At 34.9% G+C, this 21,258-nt stretch overlaps 1 protein-coding gene across 5 annotated transcripts in view; it reads left to right on the forward strand.

Moving 5' to 3' along the window:
• The window catches only part of Pcgf5 (polycomb group ring finger 5), a 109,808-nt gene that overhangs the window by 58,509 nt on the left and 30,041 nt on the right, over window positions 1–21,258 (forward strand). For all 5 annotated transcript variants that reach the window (XR_007108687.1, XM_047552093.1, XM_047552095.1 and 2 more), the window contains exons 3-6: window positions 6,504–6,600; window positions 11,138–11,193; window positions 11,309–11,368; window positions 12,437–12,585. Coding sequence is in view for 4 of the 5 variants with exons in the window: in XM_047552093.1 (XP_047408049.1) it covers window positions 6,504–6,600; window positions 11,138–11,193; window positions 11,309–11,368; window positions 12,437–12,585 (362 nt within the window). In the remaining variant the exon portion in view is untranslated. The remainder of the gene's footprint in view (window positions 1–6,503; window positions 6,601–11,137; window positions 11,194–11,308; window positions 11,369–12,436; window positions 12,586–21,258) is intronic.

Raw genomic sequence — 21,258 nt, forward strand, 5'->3', positions numbered from 1 at the left:
TCATTCTAGAGACCAAGCTTTCAACATAGGAACCCCGGGGGCATGGGCAGGGGTCCACAACTGAACTATAGCACAGGGACAAGAAAGTAGAAGTGGGGAAGAGCAGAGCTATGGAGACTGTATGAGGAAGTGATTATCTTGAGTGATCATACAATTTATACTGGTAAGGAAAGGAATGAGGGCATCACACGCTCAAGCTTTATGCAACTGTCTAGACCTTGGAGTCCAACTTAATTCCACAAGCCAAACTAAAAAGTGAGTAATCTTTCCTGTCTCTTAGACCTCTCAAGGTCTCCTGGCCTACTCAGTTTACAATACCATGCTTGAATCAGACTCTGTATTGGCCCTGATCAAAAATGCTGTTATTCCTTTATCCTACCAAAACAAACAAACAACAACAAAAAGGAATATAGTATTCTACTTAGAAAATAATACCATCCTCAGTGTTCTCTGTGAAATTGCAATTCGTGTCAGTCTTTGAAAGAGATGTGCCAGATTTAACAACATAAGAGAAATAAAGCTGTTCATTGGTTCTTTATGTACGTAAAACAAGGAGATACTGATTCATGGAAGCAAATTACAGCTATTCTGGATTTTTAAAAATTAATATTAGTTTCACATGTAGGAATACAAGAAACTGATACCTCTTTTCTTTGCACATGATTGTATCTTACTTGTAAACTGTTACCAGATAATTTTCAAGACAAATAATATATAGAATGAGTATTTTCAAGAATGGTACATAGGAATTGAGTATCTAGCTCAGTGGTAGAGTGCTTGCCTAATATGCATGAGGTTCTGGGTTTGATCCCCAGTAACACACAAACACACAGAACAAAAAGACAGTTAAATGCTTAGGAAAAGAGAAAAAAGCATGCATCTAAGCTAAAAGATAAAAAAAAAAAAAAACAAAAAACAAACAAACAAAAAAAAAAAAACAGTACAACCAGATGATTTGAACAAAGGAAGTCAACCCTTGGTCAGCTTTAATAAACAGAACATTACCAATGAAAAACAATGTCAAGAACAGGAGAGAAATGGCTATTATTGTTTTATTATCCATGATATAAGAATTTGTGCCCAAAAAAATCTTCATCAATTATTTTATGCTATCAAAACTGGTAAGCTTGTTCTCTGATACACAAGAGATATGGGTGGGTCATATATCCCAGAGAGCAACAATAAATAGTCTTGTACCTGTTGTGGGGATTCCCCCAAGCACTTGAAAAATAGAATAACTCTTTGGTAATTCATCTGTGAGATCCATATATAATAATGTATAAAAGTAAGTATATTCCAAATGATTGGGATGAGACTAGTGATTGCAATCTAGCTTTTACACAAATGGGGCTGGACTGGTATTGGTTTAAACATGATGTTAAGGACAGAAGACCTAACAGAGAAGTGTTGGTGACTCTTAGAAACTCACTCCACCCCATCCCAGAAAAAGAAGTGTCCTGCTTGAAAAGCTAGGCAGTTCCATTGAGGTGAAACAATGTATCTGAAACATCATACTTGAGTTGTAAGACTAGCCCTGGTTGGAAATGCTGGTAGGGTATTAAGACTAACTAACAAGAGATGATCCATTGTTTAAGATAGCATATCAAACTAATCATAGTTTGTATTTAATACTTGATTCTCTTTCTTATGATTTTATGTTCATTCAGCAATCTAATTTATAGTGACAGCTCATATTAAGTGCTTACAAGTTACCAGATGATGCAAATCAATAAACATTACATATATTATCTCAATCCCTATAAGAACTCTGTAAGAAAAGTACCTTTGTTATCTCCATTGTACAGAGAGGCACAAAATAAATAATTTGCTTACTGGCAGACCTGGCGTTCAGATCAAGGCAGTCTGTATCAGGATGTTTTGGAACAATGATGTTGTACTATCTTAGCTTCTCACATAGATCTCCATTGTAGGTGCATTAGTCACATATTCATTTGATTATATCTTATCCTGTGGCTATGATTTCCTAATGATTATAATAAAATGACTTCTGATTATGGTTTAGCAGAGAGCCAGATCCTAGAATGGGGCAACCTAACAAGGAAGGTACTAGCCAGGAAAGTTGTTCTTTTGTTTGTTTGTTTTTGGTTTTTTGTGACCAGCTCCTGGCCTCATTGGCCAGTGTTTCCCAGTTTTATCTGGCTACATCAGTGAGAAGTCTTTGCAGAGTAGAGTCCTAGTGCTAATCTCCCAAGTATTCCACCTGGTCTAGAGTAGAACCTACAAATCTATTCTTTAAAAAATCTCACTGGTGATTGTGATGCCCATATAAATCTGAGAAAAACGGCTTTCCAAGGCACAGTTTTCTCTTGATGCCAGGGACCAAATATTATTCTAAGGTACAAATCGCATAGTGGTTTGGATACTAAGTCTGGAGATGCACCATCTGGGAATGGATATCATCTCTGCTACATAGCAGGCAGCTGTAGGCAACCTGCTCAGGCTGTCCAGTCTGAGTGTGTGTTCCACATTTGCCAAAGGGGGATGGTAACAGTCCATTCTATAATCCATACAAAGCTCTGAGCCCAGAGCCTGATATTTAGTTAGTGCTCAGTAAATGTCAGCACTTGTTATTTAAGTGTTTTTCCAACTGGGGATATTCTTTGGTGAACCTAACTCCATTTCTGACCCTAGTGTTTCATGTGGCTGTAGGATCTGTTTTTAGACTGGCTAGTGAGAATGGAGATTCTAGTTGGTTTTGATACTTAGACTCAGTCATAGACTAGAACCTTTTCAACATAATTCTGGAACCAGCTGAGTTAACAAGTGCGGTATTTAGAGAGCTTGGATTAAGTCTTTAAGATTTTTTTTTTTAATGTGCTCTACTGCTATTATAGATTTCAAATTATAAACTAAGACTCACAGCTCAGTTTTCTAGTGATTAGAAGTTTTTTAACCATCTAAGGGAAACCAAATTCTCATTTTACTTTTTTCAGTTAAATTGAACTTCTGTCCTGGATTTCCTCAGGTTCTAATCTATACAAGGTTATGTTTTAACAGCTTTTAAAGCCACATGGGAGATGTATTTTCTAGATTTTTTAAAAAAGGAACAAATAAGCTACTTGAAAGGCATATTTTGTACAAAATATACTAAAAAAAGATCTAATTGTATAAGTTGACATGTAAGGCTTTCTAAGGCATTCTTATTCTAGATATTGTAGACCTATGGTAATAAAATGAGAAGTAAATGTGTCCTATAGACATACATTGGTTTAAAAAAAATGGACTCTGGATTCAAATCCTGCTTTCACCACTCCTGGCTTCATGATTTTAGATAATTTTGCTATAATTTCCTACTTATTCATCTCTAGGAGGCCCAATAATGCTAATTAATAGGGTTGTAGTGAGGATCAAATTATTAAATAGTGTTGAATCAAATGGGTGTTGATCACTACATATATGTGTGTATATATGTATACATATATATGTATATATATAATATATGCATGTATATACCTATATGGTATGTGTGTGTGTGTGTGTGTGTGATGATGATGAGGAGTGCCTGGCACATAATCATTTTATGTGTTGATGATAATAGCAATGATAACAGACAACACCAAAAAACAAACAAAAAAGAAAAAATACTGAGCATATTATATTGTTCAACATCTTTAATTTTTCTTTCTAAAAGACTATCTGAAAAAAGATTTTTAGTGAAAATAATTTTTGGCCTAAGCCTCCGAAAAAAAACTTTAAAAAAATTCATATCAGAACCAGGTACAGAGGAGCATGCCTGTAATCCCAGTGGCTTGGGAGGCTGAGGCAGGAGGATTGCAAGTTCAAAGCCATCCTCAGCAACAGCAAGGTACAAAGCAACTAAGTGAGACTCTGTCACTAAATAAAATGCAAAATAGGTCTGGGGATGTAGTTTAGTGGTTGAGTGCCCCTGAGTTCAGTCCCCATTACAAAAAAAAAAGTCAGTAGGTGAGCTTGCCTACAGAAACCTCTCCTTTTTCATCTGCAAAAGTGGAACAATATACTTTATCTCAAATGTTGGTATGAAAGGTAAACTTACTTCTTGATGGGAGTTTCTGTCTCCATCTAGAATAGCACTCCAGTGGAAATAAAATTTGAGCCACATGTATAATTAAAATTTTTCTAGTAGCCACATTTTTAAAAAAGAAACAAGTGGTTAATTCTAATAATTATATCTAACCCAATATCTAAAATATTGTCATTTCAACCATGTAATTAACAAAAATTGAGTTATTTCACATTTAATATTATAGATATATATTTTTTACAATTACAGCCTGTCTCAACTTGAACTAATCACATTTCAAGTGCTCAGTAGCCACTTATGGCTTGTGGTTACCATATTGAACTGTCCAGATCTAGAATATAAATTAGTATTCCCCATCAGTGTTCTTGGGTACTGGTGCTGCTTTGACCTGGAGCAGTTAGCATAACCTATTCTTAAAACCATGTGCATCTTTGGGTGCTTGAACCTCATATCTCTTCATCAGGCAACTTGGATTAGTATAGGATAGGGTCCTATCCTTAGCTTTTTGGCTAACCTATATGAGGATTTGCTCTGGGCATTACATGTACCTCTCTGTTTGATCAAAGCCAGTACAGTACCAGGGATTACTAAATCCATTGAGTGTGATAAACATTTGAACCACAAGGATCAGAACTTCAGGTCAGGATCAGGCTTTGTATAAAACCCCTTCACTCTTGTTTCTTATCTGACCTTTTTTGCCTCTTTCCCAAAGCTCAGAGACTAATCTAGTGTTTCTGGGGAAAGAGCAAATACCAGTCTTTTGAAGGAATTCAACTTCTCTCTCCTCCACTTCAATTTGTTATAACAAGGCATCCCCTGTATTCTTAGAAATTATTTTGACTTTTTAAAAGGTATTTAGAAACCTTTTTGGGGTCAAGAGATTTGGGGGGCAGTGAAGGTATTCAATTGTACATGTTAACAGCAAGTTAATTTTCCATATCTGAACTTTTAAAAATGTTTTTCTGATACTCTCTTTGACCCATGTTTTGGGAGAATTATAGTGAAGGGGATGTTATTCTAAATAGCAATAGGAAATGCGGAATGGTAGGGAATATGGGACTCAAGTGTACTCATTCCACAAAAAATCTGCTCAGTTGTCACCTTCTTAGGGAAGCCTACCTCATTACTCTATCTAAATAGCTACCAACCCCCAGACCCTGTTTCTACCTTTTTGGGGAGGAGGTGATAAAAATATTACTTACCACTGACTTAAATTATTTACTTGTCTTTCTAAATAGAATGTAAGCTCCATAAGGATGCAGACTTTGTTTTGTTTACTCCTTTATCTCCAGCTCCTAGCATGATGCCTAGTATTCAATAAATGCCTGTTGAACCAATGAATAAATAAGTGAAAATGCAAAGGTGTTATTTTCTCCATATACTAAATGATTTTAAAATAAAAAATACCTGGTAAGTTCTTGTCTAACTACTGTTAGTTTGGCCAGTGATAGGTTTGAATTTAAAGACCTAATTTCAGCGATAGGAATCCTACTGCTTGCTCTTGACCAACCATTTAAGTAAAGTTTTACTTTTAGAGTGGGGGGCGTGAGGAGGGAGAAAGAAGTAGCTTGGAATGCAATTGTAAAAGGATGGTGGAGTAACTAATCTATAGCTGATGAGAATTTCAGATTATACTGGGTAATAACATGGAGGAGGGTATTAGAAAGGGGAATTGAATTGAAATTTTATAGTCCAGATGCTGTAAATGTATCTAAGGTTTTCAGGCAAGACTGTTGGCATAATAAATTAAAAGGTGAAAGAGTCATAACCAGAGAAATTAGTATTACTTAAAAGAAATGTGGGGTTATATAGGTTTATGGCCCCAAATCCACAAATCATCTTTCCATTGTCTCTGTTTAGAATCTGTGTTTAAAATTTTAATTATCCCTCTCAGTTTCTCAATTGTTCTTCCAGTTTACTCTCATGCCCTTGTACCAGTCTAATACCATTACCTGTACTTTGTGCTGCACAGAACTATGGTACTTTGAGCACTGATTCATCACATTCTGCAAGGACCAGAAATTCCCATTGTAACTCCCTATCAATAAAACTAACCCAACATGTTGAGAACTCTCAAGTTCTATTAAGTTCTATTAAGAACTATTTGATATATTCAGACCGATTTTTAGCAAAAGTAGTAAAAGCAAACATAACGGTTTCTACTTTTCTCTTTTTTAATTCTTTAAATGAGGAAAACCTCTTTTGTGTAAATATGCCAGCTTTTTTAAAGGAATATGAGTAGAGTAGTATTTAATAAAAAACATTAAGCAAAATAGACTACTTTTTATGTTGTATAATAGGCTTTCATTTCAGTTGGGTTTTTTATAGTGTGATAAATTTAAGGTTTTATAAAGTTTGATTAAATAATAGTATTCCATTTGTGTTGTAGGTAATTTTTGACTGTTTCTAATTACATTTAGAAATTTAATTGTGATAGTTTAAGCGATGCATTTTAACCTAACCTCTTCTTTCTTCTTAGTCTGTAAGACTTGCATTGTCCAGCACTTTGAAGATAGCAATGATTGTCCAAGGTGTGGCAACCAAGTTCATGAGACAAATCCATTAGAAATGTTGAGGTAAGGAAATGTATTTTAAAGTTCAAGTTTAAATGAATTGTATAAGCTATTAGTTTTTATTATATATCATGATATTTCTTGATGTCTTAATTAATATGTATTATGAATTTTATGATCGTTCTTTTAAAGAATTTTATTTCATTTTAAAGTATCTTATTGAGTTAAAAATAAGACTGTACCTTAAATATTTAGGAAATACATTTACAAAATAAAATTATAAGTTTCTCTTAGCCCCTTAGAGTGATTTTAAGTGTAGTTATTTTCAGATGCAGATGCTATGGGTAGATATAGTGGCAACAGTCTGTAGAAGTTTGTTTTCCATTGCTTCATTATTTCCCATTGAGGAGAAAATGTTCATCAGCCAATAGTAAGAATGATGAAAGAGGACATGGAGGGCTTAAGAGAGAAAAGAAGTGTGTTGTCCAAGAGGTAAGTTGATAAGGAAAGTGTAGTATTATTCTTCTTGGCTTTAAAGACACTTTTAGGTTGTAGTTTTGCATTTGAAGGGAGATGATTGTTTTCTTTTCCAGGCATGAGTACATAGCTGATGGAGAACTGAATTTAATTAGAATTATGATTGTACCAAATAATTGTGAACAAGTGAGAGAGGGACAGGGAATCAAGGGTATGTGCAAGGGAGTGATTTTAATAACTGCCTGTGGATCACATCCCTTAAAACTGTATTAAGAGAGCAGTGAGAACATCAAAGTGGTGAGGAATGGCCAGACATGGTAGCACATGCTTTTTAATCCCAGCAGTTCAGGAGGCTGAAGCAGGAGGTTCTCAAGTTCAAGCCAACCTCAGCAACTTAGTTAGTGAGGCCCTAAGCAACTTAGTGAGTCCCTGTCTCAAAATAAAAAATAAAAAGGGCTGGAGATGTGACTCAGTGGTTAAGTACCTCTAGGTTCATTCCCCAGTTCTGAGGGAGGAAAAAGTGTATGTTGGGAGGAACGGAAATGATGGAATGATATAATAGAATTAAACCTCTATCTTCCATAAAAGGAAGTCAGAAAAAAAGCATGCCTTTTTAAAAACAGAAATATGAAAGTAAGTACTAGAAGAAAAAGGTTGGATTTGAAAGTGGTTGCCTCTGGGATTGTAGAAATCAGGTATAGGGAAGATGGTGCCTGAGAATGTTAAATTTTAATGTAAACTTTGTAGGGAAGTTTGATTTGAAATTATGTATATGTGTTTGGCTTAAAATGTTAGGAAGAAAAGTACTGTTTATTGTGTACAACTACTATCGAATTGGGGAAACATTGTTAATGAGTTAGTATTTGAGTTATCTTAAAGAATAAAATTAACATTGGCTTGGCTGGAGCATAAGAAGAGCTTCTGAAACAGAGTGAAAAACATGAGGGAGAAAAACAGATTGGAAAATAGAAGGAATTCTTGGAATAACTGAATAAACCAGTTGGCTAGAGAAGAGAGACATGGGAAAATAGCACCTGTTAGTGAACTCAAGTTATGTAAATACTTTATGCCAGGTAGTAGGGAGAAGTTAGTCTTTGAACTGGGAAATAATCAAATGAGTACTCCAGAAAAAAATCATTATGAGCACATCAAGTTAAAGGAAAATAACTCTTTGTCATGGTCTAATAGGGTGTTGACTTAGAGAAAGGAAGGGGTAAAAGATAAGTGAGAAAAACCTTGAGGAGCTGTGAGTGAAGCTTGGTGAGAAGTGTGTGAATCAAGAGAGAGAAAAGTTAAGAAAATCCTTTCATTTTGAACCTATTTGGAACAGTGTGGTGTCATTTAGAAATTCACTTTTAAAAATGAGACAGTAGGGGGTAGGGAAGGGGATACTCAATATTTTATTGTAGGACAGTTGATGAGACGGTCTTGACCTAGATGAACAAAAGGAGGTGATGGAGGTATTTGGCTTCTGTTAGCAGTGTGGAACTGGAGCTCAGTAGAGAGGTGAGATGTCAGGGGTGGGCTCTGAGGGCCCCAGAGCCGCACCGTGACTTGATCTCTAAGGTGGCGCCTGGGAGCTTGCCAGACATAGCTACACTCATATACACGTTTTAGGAAGTAACTCTGGTTGGCTGTTGTTCATGAGGCAATCCTGGTATCTGCCTGGAGACTGTTCCTTGATAGGCTGACTTTCCTGGTAGTCTACTCTCTGATAGGCTGATGTTCTCAATATAAGTCTGAGACTTGTGGAATAAAGCCCTTTTTGGTTCCTGTGATCAAGAAGAGCGTACTCGTTGTGATTGTCCCCACGGGCGGTGGGCGATCATAGTGATAGACTCAAAGTTAGTTGCCTATATGTTAGTTTCAAACCATAGAAGTAGCTGAGGTCCTTAAGAAAGATGGCTTATTGAGAAGTTTAAAGAGTGCAGAGTTCAGAGCAATGGAGAATACTCAGATTTAGAAGTACAGTCAGCCCTCTGAGTCCATTGGTTCCTCATGCATGTATTGAACTAACCTTGGATTCAGCATATTTGGGGAAAAAATTGCATCTCTACTGAACATATACAGACTTTTTATTGTCATTATTCCCTAAACAATACAGTGTATTAACTGTGACCTTTCATTGAATTAAGTATTGTAAGTAATCTAGAGATGATTTAAGGTATGTGGAAAGATGTGCATAGGGAACATGCTAATTATACCATGTAAAGGACTTGACCATCCAGAAATTTGTGTACCTGTGGGGGGTCCTAGACCAATCCCCTGCCCACACAGAAGAGTACTTTAATAAAAAGAAAGATAATAAGAAACAAAGAAAGTACAGACAGGAAAAAAGAGAAAGAGAAAAGAAACCGTGAATGGAAGTTTTGAGGGAGGCAGTGATAAGCAACACTGCTAAACTGCTGCAGAGCAATACAGGAGCAAAACGTTAATGTTTATAGCAGATCAACTCAGAATAGCTAAACTATGGAACCAACGTAGGTGCCCTTCAACAGATGAATAAAGAAAATATGGAATATTACTCAGATTTAAAGAAAAATGAAATTATGGCATTTGCTGTAAATTGATGGAGTTGGAGAATATTATGCTAAGTGAAATAAGCCAAACCCAAAAAACCAAAGGCCAAATGTTTTCTCTGATATGCAGATGCTAATTCACAATAAGGTGGTGGGGGGGTGTAATAGGGAAGAATAGAGTTACTTTATATTAGGTAGAGGGGAGTGAAGGAAGGGGAAGGGGCATGGGGAAGGATAGTAGAGAGAAACAAACATCATTACCTCATGTGCATATATGACTCAATGACTGATGTGATCCTACAATATATATAACCAGAAAAATGAGAAATTACACTCTTTATGTATTATCTATCAAAATGTATAAATGCATTCTACTGACTAACTAATTAGAACAAAGATATTAAAAGATAAATAGATGACAAAAAAGTTTTAAGCCTATTTAGTATGAAGTTACTGATAATTTTGAAAGTTTGAGAGTAAAAGAAGCAAAACACAGAATATGTGACAGAAATAACATAGATCATGCTTTTAGATTTCTTCTATTAAGAGAAGGGATTGTGAAATAGAATTTCTTCTAGTTAAGAGAAAGGATTGTGAAACAGAATAATAGCTCGAAAAGATAATGAGTTAAACGTAAGTTTTTGGGTTTTTTAGATATGAAAAAGCTATGCATATTTGTCAGAGAAGAGCAATGCTGTTGAGCAGGGTCAAGGAGATGGAGTGAGAGGAGGGTGTTGTGGGAGCAAAAGAGTGGGTTGAAGGAATACAGCCATGAAAAGGAAGGGTTGTATAGCAGGAAAAGAAAACAAAATGTCAAGATAAGTATTTGAATATCTTATCTAGGAAGGTAGAATAACAAATGGTCTAAATTTCTAAGAAAAGAGGAATGGAGGTAATTTCCTTCTTAGAAAGGAGCCAGAATCATGGTAGAGATCTTGAGAGCGAGTGTATCAGCTGTTGCTGCATAGCAGACCACCCCTCAATTAATGCTTGAGACACTATGCGTTCATTATTTTTCATAATTCCACGGGTCAGCAGGTCACTTTGGTTTTTCCTGGGCTCACATGTATGACTGGGTTAGCTGCACATTGGGTAGGCTGCTCTGCTGCTTTTGGCTAAGTTCTGACACATATTAGGTGGATGGTCTATGGACTAGTCTTAAGATAGCCTAAGCAGGGCAACTTGGCTCTCCTCTACATTGTCTCATTTTCCACCCTTATTTTTATGCTAGCAGGATTCTGAGAGAGAGCAAGCAAAAGTGTTTGATGCTTCTTGAGACAGACTCAGAACTAAGCACAGGGTCACTTTTGCCACATTCCGTTTAGCAAATTTCAAGGGCAGCCTGTATTCTCAGGGTTGGAAAATAGACTCTACCCCTTAATCAAGGGAGGATATTGAGAGAGCTGAGGGTCTGGGACCATTTTTTAAAATAAGTCTCTCACTGAGGGAAAGCTAGAAATTGGTGTGCTCCATATGTAGCAGAGTTTGGTATAACAGGTATGCTAAAATCACCTGTGTTCTGTATTTTGTAATAAATCTCAAACTATTTATGTATGTGATTTTGATGTTTTCATTGTTAGTATATATTCTTGCCCCCCCCCAAGGTTGGATAATACATTGGAGGAAATTATATTTAAGCTGGTACCTGGACTACGAGAACGTAAGTTGCTCTTTAGGTTCTTGCAGACTTTTGTGTTTTATGAAATCAACTTTTCTCTTTAAAATTTCATGATTGTTCCTTAGTTTTTATACTTTTTTTTTTCCTTTTAAATTAGAAGAACTTGAGCGTGAATCAGAATTTTGGAAGAAAAATAAGCCTCAAGAAAATGGGCAAGGTAACTTTTTATGTCTGTATCTGACAGCATCTCTCAAATTGGCAACTTTTTGTTGCTTTGGTGAACCAGTATCTATCTCTCTTCAAGTGCAGATTTTCTCATGCAGAAAATTCATGTACCCCTTTACTTCCATTTATTGACCTCTTCTTCATGAGATTTATATAAATCTGTGCAACTCTAGAGTCACTCTAATTGAGAGTAATTAGAAATAGAGGAAACCCAGCTTTGGGACAAGAAAAGGGAGATAAAAGAGAAAACTGATTAGCTGATTATAGCAATAATTTCTGGAGAGAAAAAAGAAACTGATGCAAGAAATAGCCAAAGCTTTCAATCAAATAATCAGGAGTTTTTAATTTTTTTTTATTTTATAAGTTCATTTGAATAGGAAGGGAAACAGATGTGACTGAGAGCCAGACCAGGGGATTTTTCTATATTCTGATCCTCTGGAATGAAGTTTTTGTAGGCAGAGCTCAGATGATACAAACCCATGTACCTAGTGAGTGAGTGCATCCCCGCACAGTGTCATTGTTTAAATGCCACAGCTATTAGCATGTTACATACTTTTGCCATTCACATCTCTTTAATGAAGATTTAACATGTTACATAGTTACATACATGTTAAAAAACAATTCTCATTTTTTCACTAGCTGACTTTATGCATATCTAATAATTTGAAATTTTAAGAACTTAAAGAGAATATTTTATAATTTAAAAGGAACTCTTGGTTTTTAATTTGAAGAGACATACTACATTTGGAAGTAATTTTATATCCTGTCTGCGTTCTAAAATGGTCTTAATCACTAATTACAGTTATTTTTGTGACCAGATTTAGCTAGTCTAGAATCTTTCCTTTGTCCCAGTAAACTAGAAATCTTAGGCCCTGGTAAGTCTCTAATGGTTTTTTTGTTTGTTTTTAATATTTCATTGTTGAGTTCATTAGAGCAGTTTAAAGATATTATAACTTTTCATTATTTTTCTTCAAAAACTGTTAGGAAAGTTGATTTTTGTCAAGCAATGTTGATTAATTTGAATTTTTCAGTTACATCTAAGTTGGTTTCCTTTATATAGATGATACTTCAAAAGTTGATAAACCTAAAGAAGAAGAAGAAGGTGATGAAAATCAAGATGATAAAGACTATCATAGAAGTGACCCACAAATTGCTATATGTCTAGATTGTTTACGAAATAATGGACAATCAGGGGACAATGTAGTAAAGGTGAGCGGACAAATACAGTTGTACTTTTAAATGATAATTTTATAATAAGCCCCTGATAATTTGTTGTGGAATTGTCTAATGCTGCAAAAAACATTTTTTTTTCTAAGCTTTCACTATTATATCCCAAAAGCATGCTCTTCTCTGACAATCCTATATCTACAAATGGTCAAAGCAATTGCTTTTTCAAGTACTAATTATCCTGGGCCAATGCCACCATCTAGTGGCTAAGGCAAGAATCACATCTCCATTTGTCCTCTCCACCTCCTTTTTTTGTCTCAATTAAATTTTAAAAATTTGTTTTAATTAATTCCATAACAGTATAATGCATTTTGATATATCATATATAATGGAGTATAATTTCTCATTCTTCTAGTTATACATGATGTAAAATCGCACCAGTTGTATAATTACATATGTACATAGGGTAATAATGTCTGATTCATTCTAGGATCCTTCCTAGCCCTGTACCCTCTCCCCTCCCTTCACTCACCTCTACCTAATCTAAAGTAACTCTATTCTTTTAGAGCCCCCCCCCCATTGTGAATTAGCATCCCCATATCACAGAAAACATTTGGCTTTTGCTTTTTGGGATTGGCTTATTTCACTTAGCATGATATTCTCCAGCTTCATCCATTTACCTGCAAATGCTATAATTTCATTCTTCTTTAAGACTGAGTAATATTCCATGGTATATATATAAACATATAACATTTTTTTTATCCATTCATCTGTTGAAGGGCATTTAGGTTGGTTCCTTAGCTTAGCTATTGTGAATTGAGCTGCTATAAACATTGACATGGCTGTCATGTAATATGCTGAGTTTAAGTCCTTTGGTTGTAAACTGAGAAATGGGATAGCTGAGTCAAAAGTTGGTTTCATTCCAAGTTTTCTGAGGAATCTCTTTACTACTTTCCATAATGGTTAAACCATTTTACATTCCCACGAGCAGTGTATGAATGTAAAACCCTCACATCCTCACCAACATTTATTGTTGTTTGTGTTCTTGATAATTTCCATTCCGAGTAGGGTGAGATGTTTTGTTGGGAGTTCACATGCATTGTTTCTCCTCTTTTTTAAGTTTGGTAACTTACTCAGACTCGTAATTCATTTAATTTTGACCTTTATTTTTTATTTTAATTTGTAACTCAGCAAGTTTTCCATACCAAGGATAATATGTTTTATGAATATATTCAATTGGTTTTGAAGTGAAATTGGGTATTGTAAAGTACTTGTGAACTTTTAAAGTGCTTGAAGACTCTTCACTATTTCCTATAGACTCTCCATTTCTAATCCTCTTTCCCTCTGTGTCTGTTAATTGACCCTTTTCATAAAGCATCTTAAAATACCCTACTCGCTTTATTGAATTTTTTGTCTTTAAATATTACTCGAATAATAACTTTTATTCTTTCTACTGTAGTCACCTTTAATTACATTGTTTACTATTTTTATCTCTAGATTTTTTGTCACTTTGTTCTAGCACATGTGAGCCATTGAGAAGGTTGTTTTTCTCTTTGCATTCTCTGTATTTTTCAAATGTCTATATCCATTGTTCATTTCTTCTAATTTATTTTACTCCCAGTACATAAATCTGAAGATCTGTGGATTGAACTTTTTAATAATACATTTAATGGTATGTTCCTCTTCGGAAATGAAAAACAAATAATTTTTCAACTAAAACTAAGTTTTCTCAGCACCATACAACAAATAATATATATGATCATGGTAATTCAATGATTATTTATCCACCAAGTGAATATTAGGCAATGATGATGTAAGTAGTGAGAAAAAACCTATTGCTTCAGAAACTTGTTTAGGTCTTACACATACCAGGAGACAGAATACAATAAGATTGTTGATTTAGTTAATGGGGAATTGGTTGGACATGGTATGAAATAAAATATAAACACCTTTAGAGAAATGACCACAGTTCCTGTTTGTCCTTCCAGTCCTCCCTGTTGCTTTTTTCATTCCAGTGCAGCATATCTCCCCTTTTGTGTTTTCATGAGGGTCTTTATGGCTCTGTCTCCCTCTTCTCCCCAGCTACTTCTATAATCTCCTCTTAGAGGTTCTTCTTCAAAGAGATTGTGGTCATCTTTTAGCTCTCTGATTCATGAGTTGTTATCTCATAGTGAAAGTTAAATAAATGGAAAGGTCAAATATATTCTTATAAATAATTGTGAAACAATGATTTCTAGTATGAAGGTTAGAAATTCATCTTAAACAAATAAGTATTCCACTTCAATATTCTTTTTGGCTTCTGACTCTACTTCCAGTTGGCCTTTTATCCATTCACTCTTTCCTTTGTATACTTTTCATCATTCTTATACCTTCTTCCTCAAAACAATTTTCTTAGCTTATAAGTGACTTCTGTGCTACCCCAGTTCTCACTTTGTCTCCCGGACTTTTCCTACTTTGTCTCCACTAACTCTGCTTTTTAATTTCATTTTTATATGTATATTCAAATACTTAAGATCTCTTCCATTTATTTTCTGTCATCAGCTATGCAGAGAACTTTTAAATCCCTTTTACCAATCCTGCTATTTCTCCTAAGTGGAAGTATTGTATCTCTACTTTTAAAGGCTTATTGAGAGTTTCACTAACACCTCAAACTTAATTTGTCTTAAGGCAGATTCATTATACTTTCAACCTAACTTAACTCCAGAGATTCAGTTTGAGTTTTAACTACCATCTTTCAACCAGTTATACAAGTTCAAAACCCTGGGATTGTCCCTGACCTTTTATTCTTTTCCTTCAACCAGGCACTAAGTCCTGCAAAATTTCTCCATTTAGTGCCACTCACCTTCATATCTAATTTTGGAACATAGTTTCTCAAGTGGTTTCTCCTTTTGTTATCCAGGGATAGTGCCACTTGCCTGAATATGGGCAAGTCGCAGGTAAGGGCATGGATCATGACCAATTTCAGGGCTAGAGAGTAAATATTTTAGGCTCTATAAGCCAGATGGTCTATGTTACAGCTACTCAACTTATTCATTGCAGCACTAATGTAGCTGTGGATAATAGTGAATGAATGGGGATCTTGTCTTTCAATAAAACTTCATTTAGGAAATCTGGTGATCAGCCAGATTTGACCTGAGGACATGGCCAAGGTTTACCAACTTTTTGCCTACAGACTACTTCTTCACTACCTACATTATCAATGGAGGCCCTTTGCAACTAGCCCATCTCTTGCTAAGTTTATCTTCCATTAACACCCCTACCCCGTTATAATTCCATTCACTTCTCAAGATCAATAATAGTTACATTACATATAAGGTGTGTGTGTGTGTGTGTGTGTGTGTGTGTGTGTGTGTGTGTGGTAGAAACCATATATCCAACAAAAGATTTGCATTTAGAATGTATACAGACTTGTGTTATCAGTTTTTTGAGGCCTCTAAATTTTTGACTGATCCTTCCTTTTTGGTATCTTCTTCCCTCTTTTCCTCATCACTTTATGCTTCTGTCCAGACCCAAGCAGAGATCCTTATACTTCTCATTATTTTTTTCACCTAGTTGAGTCTCTTTTCTGAAATTATGTAAGGCTTAACATTTATCATTCAATTAGAGCTTAATTTATTATATATTAAGTGTGTTCCTAAGGATGCTAGGCACTAATAGTCTTTTCTCTTTTGCAATATATGATTTGTCCTTGAAAACTCCTCACAGGAAAAGATACCTAATCTGTATTGCCTCATAGCTTTCTCAGCCAACTTATTCTGCTTTAATGGGTTGTGATTCTCAAATGTGGTGGCAGAGTAGTTGCGTGGTTTATACAGTATGCCTACTGCTTTTATAATATGAAAATAAAAGTCAAAAACAGGATGTAAGTAAAAACAGTAGAGTAAGAACCTCCACAAAAATTTGATTTTCCATAGAAGTAATGAAAAAGCTGGAAACATTTTTTTAGGATCAACTTTTTCAGAGATCTGATACTTAACCAAAGGTTTACAGCAGCCCATGGAGCATTTAATCAAGAAGATGGCTGACTTGTGAAAACAGGAGGCTTTGTGTCATTTTAACTTGCTTTAGTTTCATCCCCCACTTTCCAGCTCTGCAGTGGCCTTGAAAAAATTAACAGCCTGCTTTCCTATTGCAGCCTCTTAGACACCAAGGGGGAAAAACAGGTGGAGTTCTTTCAGTCTCATTACTAAAAAAAAAAAAAAAAAAAAAAATTTAATATTGTCCTCTCTCATTGTTTCCTGGAAAGCCCCATTTTCAAAGATGTCTGTATCTGACCTGACTTGGAACTTGCCCAGTGGAAAAGGATTCCTCTGAGAGTGGAAAGAAGGGGCATTTGCCAAAATAATTATAGAAACATACTTTAACTTCATGATTGACTGAGGCATAGGCAGTCAGTAGACTAACCTTAAGAGAAAAATGGGGGAATGAGATGTCAGTAGGAGCTTTGAAAAGTTCTGGCACATTCCTTAGAATCTAGAAGGCCATAGGGTTGTGTACATGCTCAGGGAAGACACGAGAAGGCCCTAAGCTTGTACCTACTGCTGACCTTGAGGCTCTGCACAAGCAAGAAGTGAAGAATAAAGCAGAGTTGTCAATCTGATTTGAGTATAGGAGGTTTGCTGCATACACAGTGATATTGTGACTAATACAAGAAAAAAGGTCTCAGTTAATAATTCAGTCTGTACCCTAAAAATAGAAAGAAGAAGAAAACTAAAATCAAGCAGAAGAAGGAATAAAGATTAGATTAGATTAGAATATAATAGACAATAGGAAAAGAAAAATTTTAAAGACCAAAAGTTTGTTCTTTAGAAGATCAACAAAATTCAAAATTGTTAAACCGTTTGCTGAATGAACCAGAGAGAGAGAGAGAGAGAGAAGAATGAATTTATCAAAATCAGAATGAAACAGCCATAACTATCAACCTTGTAGAAATAGAAGTGATTGTAAGAACTATTGTATGCCAACAAATTACATAGCCTAAATGAAATGGAAAATTCCTTAAAATATAAAAGCTACCAAAACTGACCCTGGAAGAAATAGAATAACTGAATAGATAAATAGCAAGTAAAAGAGATGAAGTGGTAGCATTTAAAGAATTAGCTCCAGTCTTTCACAAAATTTTCCAAAAGATAAAAGAGAAGAGAACATTTCCCAACTCATTCTCTGAGGCCAGTATTACCTTGGTACCAAATCAAAGATGTTACAGTAAGAGAAAATTGTGGAACTTTTATGCATCAAAAGACATGGTCAATAGAATGAAAAGGCACCCTGTGGAATGGGAGAAAATACTTGCAAATCATATCTCAGAGAAGGAGATAATATCCAGAACATGTAAAGAACTCTGTAACTTAACCAAAAGAAAAAAAAAATCTAGCAATCTGATTAAAAATTGGGCGAATGATTTAAATAGGCATTTCTCTAAATGTGATATACAATAGCCAATATTACTAATCAAAGAAAGCAAATCACAACAATAAAACATTGCCTCAGACTCATTAGGATGGGTACTATACCCTTTTTGTTGTTTTTGTTTTGTTTTTTGTTTTTGTTTTATTTTGAGAAAATGAAAATGAAAGAGAAAATAGTGTTGCGGATGCTGTAGAGAAATTGAAACCCTTATGTTCTGTTGGTGGGATTTTAAAATGGTGCTATCATTGTGGAAAACAGTATGGTATTTCCTCTAAGAATTATAAATGGAACTACCATATGATCCACAATTCAGATATATATATCCAAAAAAATTTGAAAACCTGTCTCAGAGCTTTTGAACACCCATGTTCATAGCAGCACTATTCGCAATAGCCAACAAGTAAAGCAACCTAAATGTCCATCACCAGATGAATGGATAAACAAAATGTACCATATACATACAATGGAATTTTATTGAGCTTTAAGGAAATCCTGTTTCATCCTCCATCATGGATAAACCCAAAGGACATTGTGCTAAGTGAAATAGCCCAGTTACACAAGGACACACTGTATGATTTCTCTTATATGAGGTAGTCAAATTAATAGAAACAGAAAATAAAATGGTGGTTACCAGGATCTGAAGGGTAGGTGAAAGGGGTAGTAGTTGTTTAAAAGGTATAGAGTTTCAGGTTTGTAAGATGAAAATGTAGTGGACTTCTGTTTCACAACAGTGTGAGTATATTTAACATTACTGAATGATATACTTTAATGGTTAAGATAGTCAATTTTACATGATGTATTTATTTCTTTTATTGGTACATTATAATTATGCATAGTAGTCAGGTTCATTTTGACAAAATCATATGTGTGTGGAATTTTACTTACTCCATTTCAGTCCCCAGTATCCCCTCTTTCCCCCTCCTCTCTCTTCTCTCTCCCATTTGTCTTCCTGTGCTCTACTGATCTTCCTTTTACTTGTTTATTTATTTATTTTATTTGTGCTTTGTAGATATACATAAAAGTGGAATTCACTGTGGTATATTTATACGTGCACATAGCATAATTTCGTTGAATTCATTCTGCATTTCCTCCCCTTTCCCAAACTTCCTTTTCAGTTTCCTTCTTCTGCTCCACTGATGTTCCCTATATCTTTATGATATCCCCTATTCCCCCTCCCTCTTTTTTCCCCCTTTATTTCTCTCTAGTTTCCACCTATGATAAAAAAAAAAAAAAATTCAACCCTTGATTTTCTGAGTATGGCTCACTTCACTTAGCATGATCTTCATTTACCAGCAAATTCCAGAATTTCATTCTTCTTTATGGCCAAGTAAAACTCCATTGTTTATGTATTCCATATTTTCTTAATCCATTCAGTGTGATTTGTTTTTTAATCACAGTTTTGCAAGTGTTAAAAAAAAAAAGTTTTAGAAAAGAAAAAGTATGAACCAATTTTCCTCATGAACATAGATACAAAACTCCTCAACAAAATGTTGGCAGACTAAATCTAACAGCATATAGAAAAGAATATATACCAGAGCCAAGGTTAACTCAACATAATGAAAATCAATCAATTAATTAATATCCTATTAATAAAGTACAGGGGTGAAAAACTACATGATCTTCTTACAGAGTAAGGAAAGCATTTGACAAAATTCATCATCCTTTTTTTGACAGACTAGGAATTAGAAGGAAACGTCCTTACCGAAATAAAGACATCCATGTAAAATTTAGAATTAATGATCAAAGACTGAAAACTTCTGTAAAATCAGGAACAAAACAATGATTTCTGTTCTTATCACCTCTATTCAGTGTTGTACTAGATGTTCTAGCTAGAACAAATAGACAAGAAAAAGGGATCCATCCAGACTGTAAAATAAGTAAAAGTATTTGCAAATGGAGTAGTCTTATGTATAGAAAACTCTTGGGAATCCACAGAAAAACTAATAGCTAATAAGTTGAGCAAGTTTGCAGGATAAAAATCAATGTATGCAAATCATGAATAAACTAGGAATAAACAACCCAAAAATGAAATTAAAACAATTCCACTTAGAGTAGCATCAAAAAGAATAAAATAGTTTCTTTTTTTAATTTATTTTTATTGTAAACAAATGGGATACTTGTTGTTTCTGTTTGTACATGGAGTAACAGCATATCATTTGCATATTCATACATTTACATAGAGTAATGATGTTTGATTCATTCCGTTATTTTTTTTCCTTCCCCCCCACCCCTCCCACCTCTCTTCACTCTATACAGTCCCTCCTTCCTCCATTCTTGCACCCCTCCCACCCCCCAATACGTGTCATCATCCACTTATCAGTGAGATCATTCGTCTTTTGGATTTTTGAGATTGGCTTATCTCACTTAGCATGATATTCTCCAATATCATCCTTTTGCCTGCAAATGCCATAATTTTATTATTATTTATAGTTGAGTAATATTCCATTGTATATATATATACCACAGTTTCTTTATCCATTCATCAATTGAAGGGCATCTAGGTTGGTTCCATAGTCTGGCTATTGTGAATTGAGCAGCTATGAACATTGATGTGGCTGTATCTCTGTAGTATGCTGATTTTAAGTCCTTTGGGTATAGGCCAAGGAGTGGGATAGCTGGGTCAAATGGTAGGTCCATTCCAAGTTTTCTAAGGAATCTCCACACTGCTTTCCAGAGTGGCTGCACTAATTTGCAGTCCCATCAGCAATGTATGAGTGTACCTTTTTCCCCACATCCTCTCCAACACCTATTGTTGCTTGTATTCTTGATAATCATCATTCTAATTGGGGTGAGATGGAATCTTAGTGTAGTTTTGATTTGCATTTCTCTTATTACTAAAGATGGTGAACATTCTGTTCACATGGTGAAGTGTCTGTTCATATCCTTAGCCCATTTGTTGATTGGGTTATTTGTATTCTTGGTGTAGAGTTTTTGGAGTTCTTTATATATTCTGGAAATTAGTGCTCTATCTGAAGTATGAGTGACAAACATATTCTCCCACTCTGAGGGCTCTCTCTTCACATTGCTGCGAAAAAAATTAAATAAATAAATAAATAAATAAAGGTTTCAGCAAATGAAGTCTAAAGACAAAAAAAAAAAAAGAATAAAATACTTAGGAATATATTTAACCAAAAACTAGAAAACATTGTACAAAAAAATTAAAGACCTAATAAATGAAGGCATCCCTTGTTTATGGAGTAAAAGACAATATCATTAAAATGGCAGTACTACACAAATTGCTCTGCAGATCCAATGAAACTTGTACCAGAATTCCAACTGCCTTTTTTGCAAGAATTACAGCTGATC

The sequence above is a fragment of the Sciurus carolinensis genome, chromosome 5 (assembly GCF_902686445.1).
Source record: "Sciurus carolinensis chromosome 5, mSciCar1.2, whole genome shotgun sequence".
Classification (NCBI taxonomy): domain Eukaryota; kingdom Metazoa; phylum Chordata; class Mammalia; order Rodentia; family Sciuridae; genus Sciurus; species Sciurus carolinensis.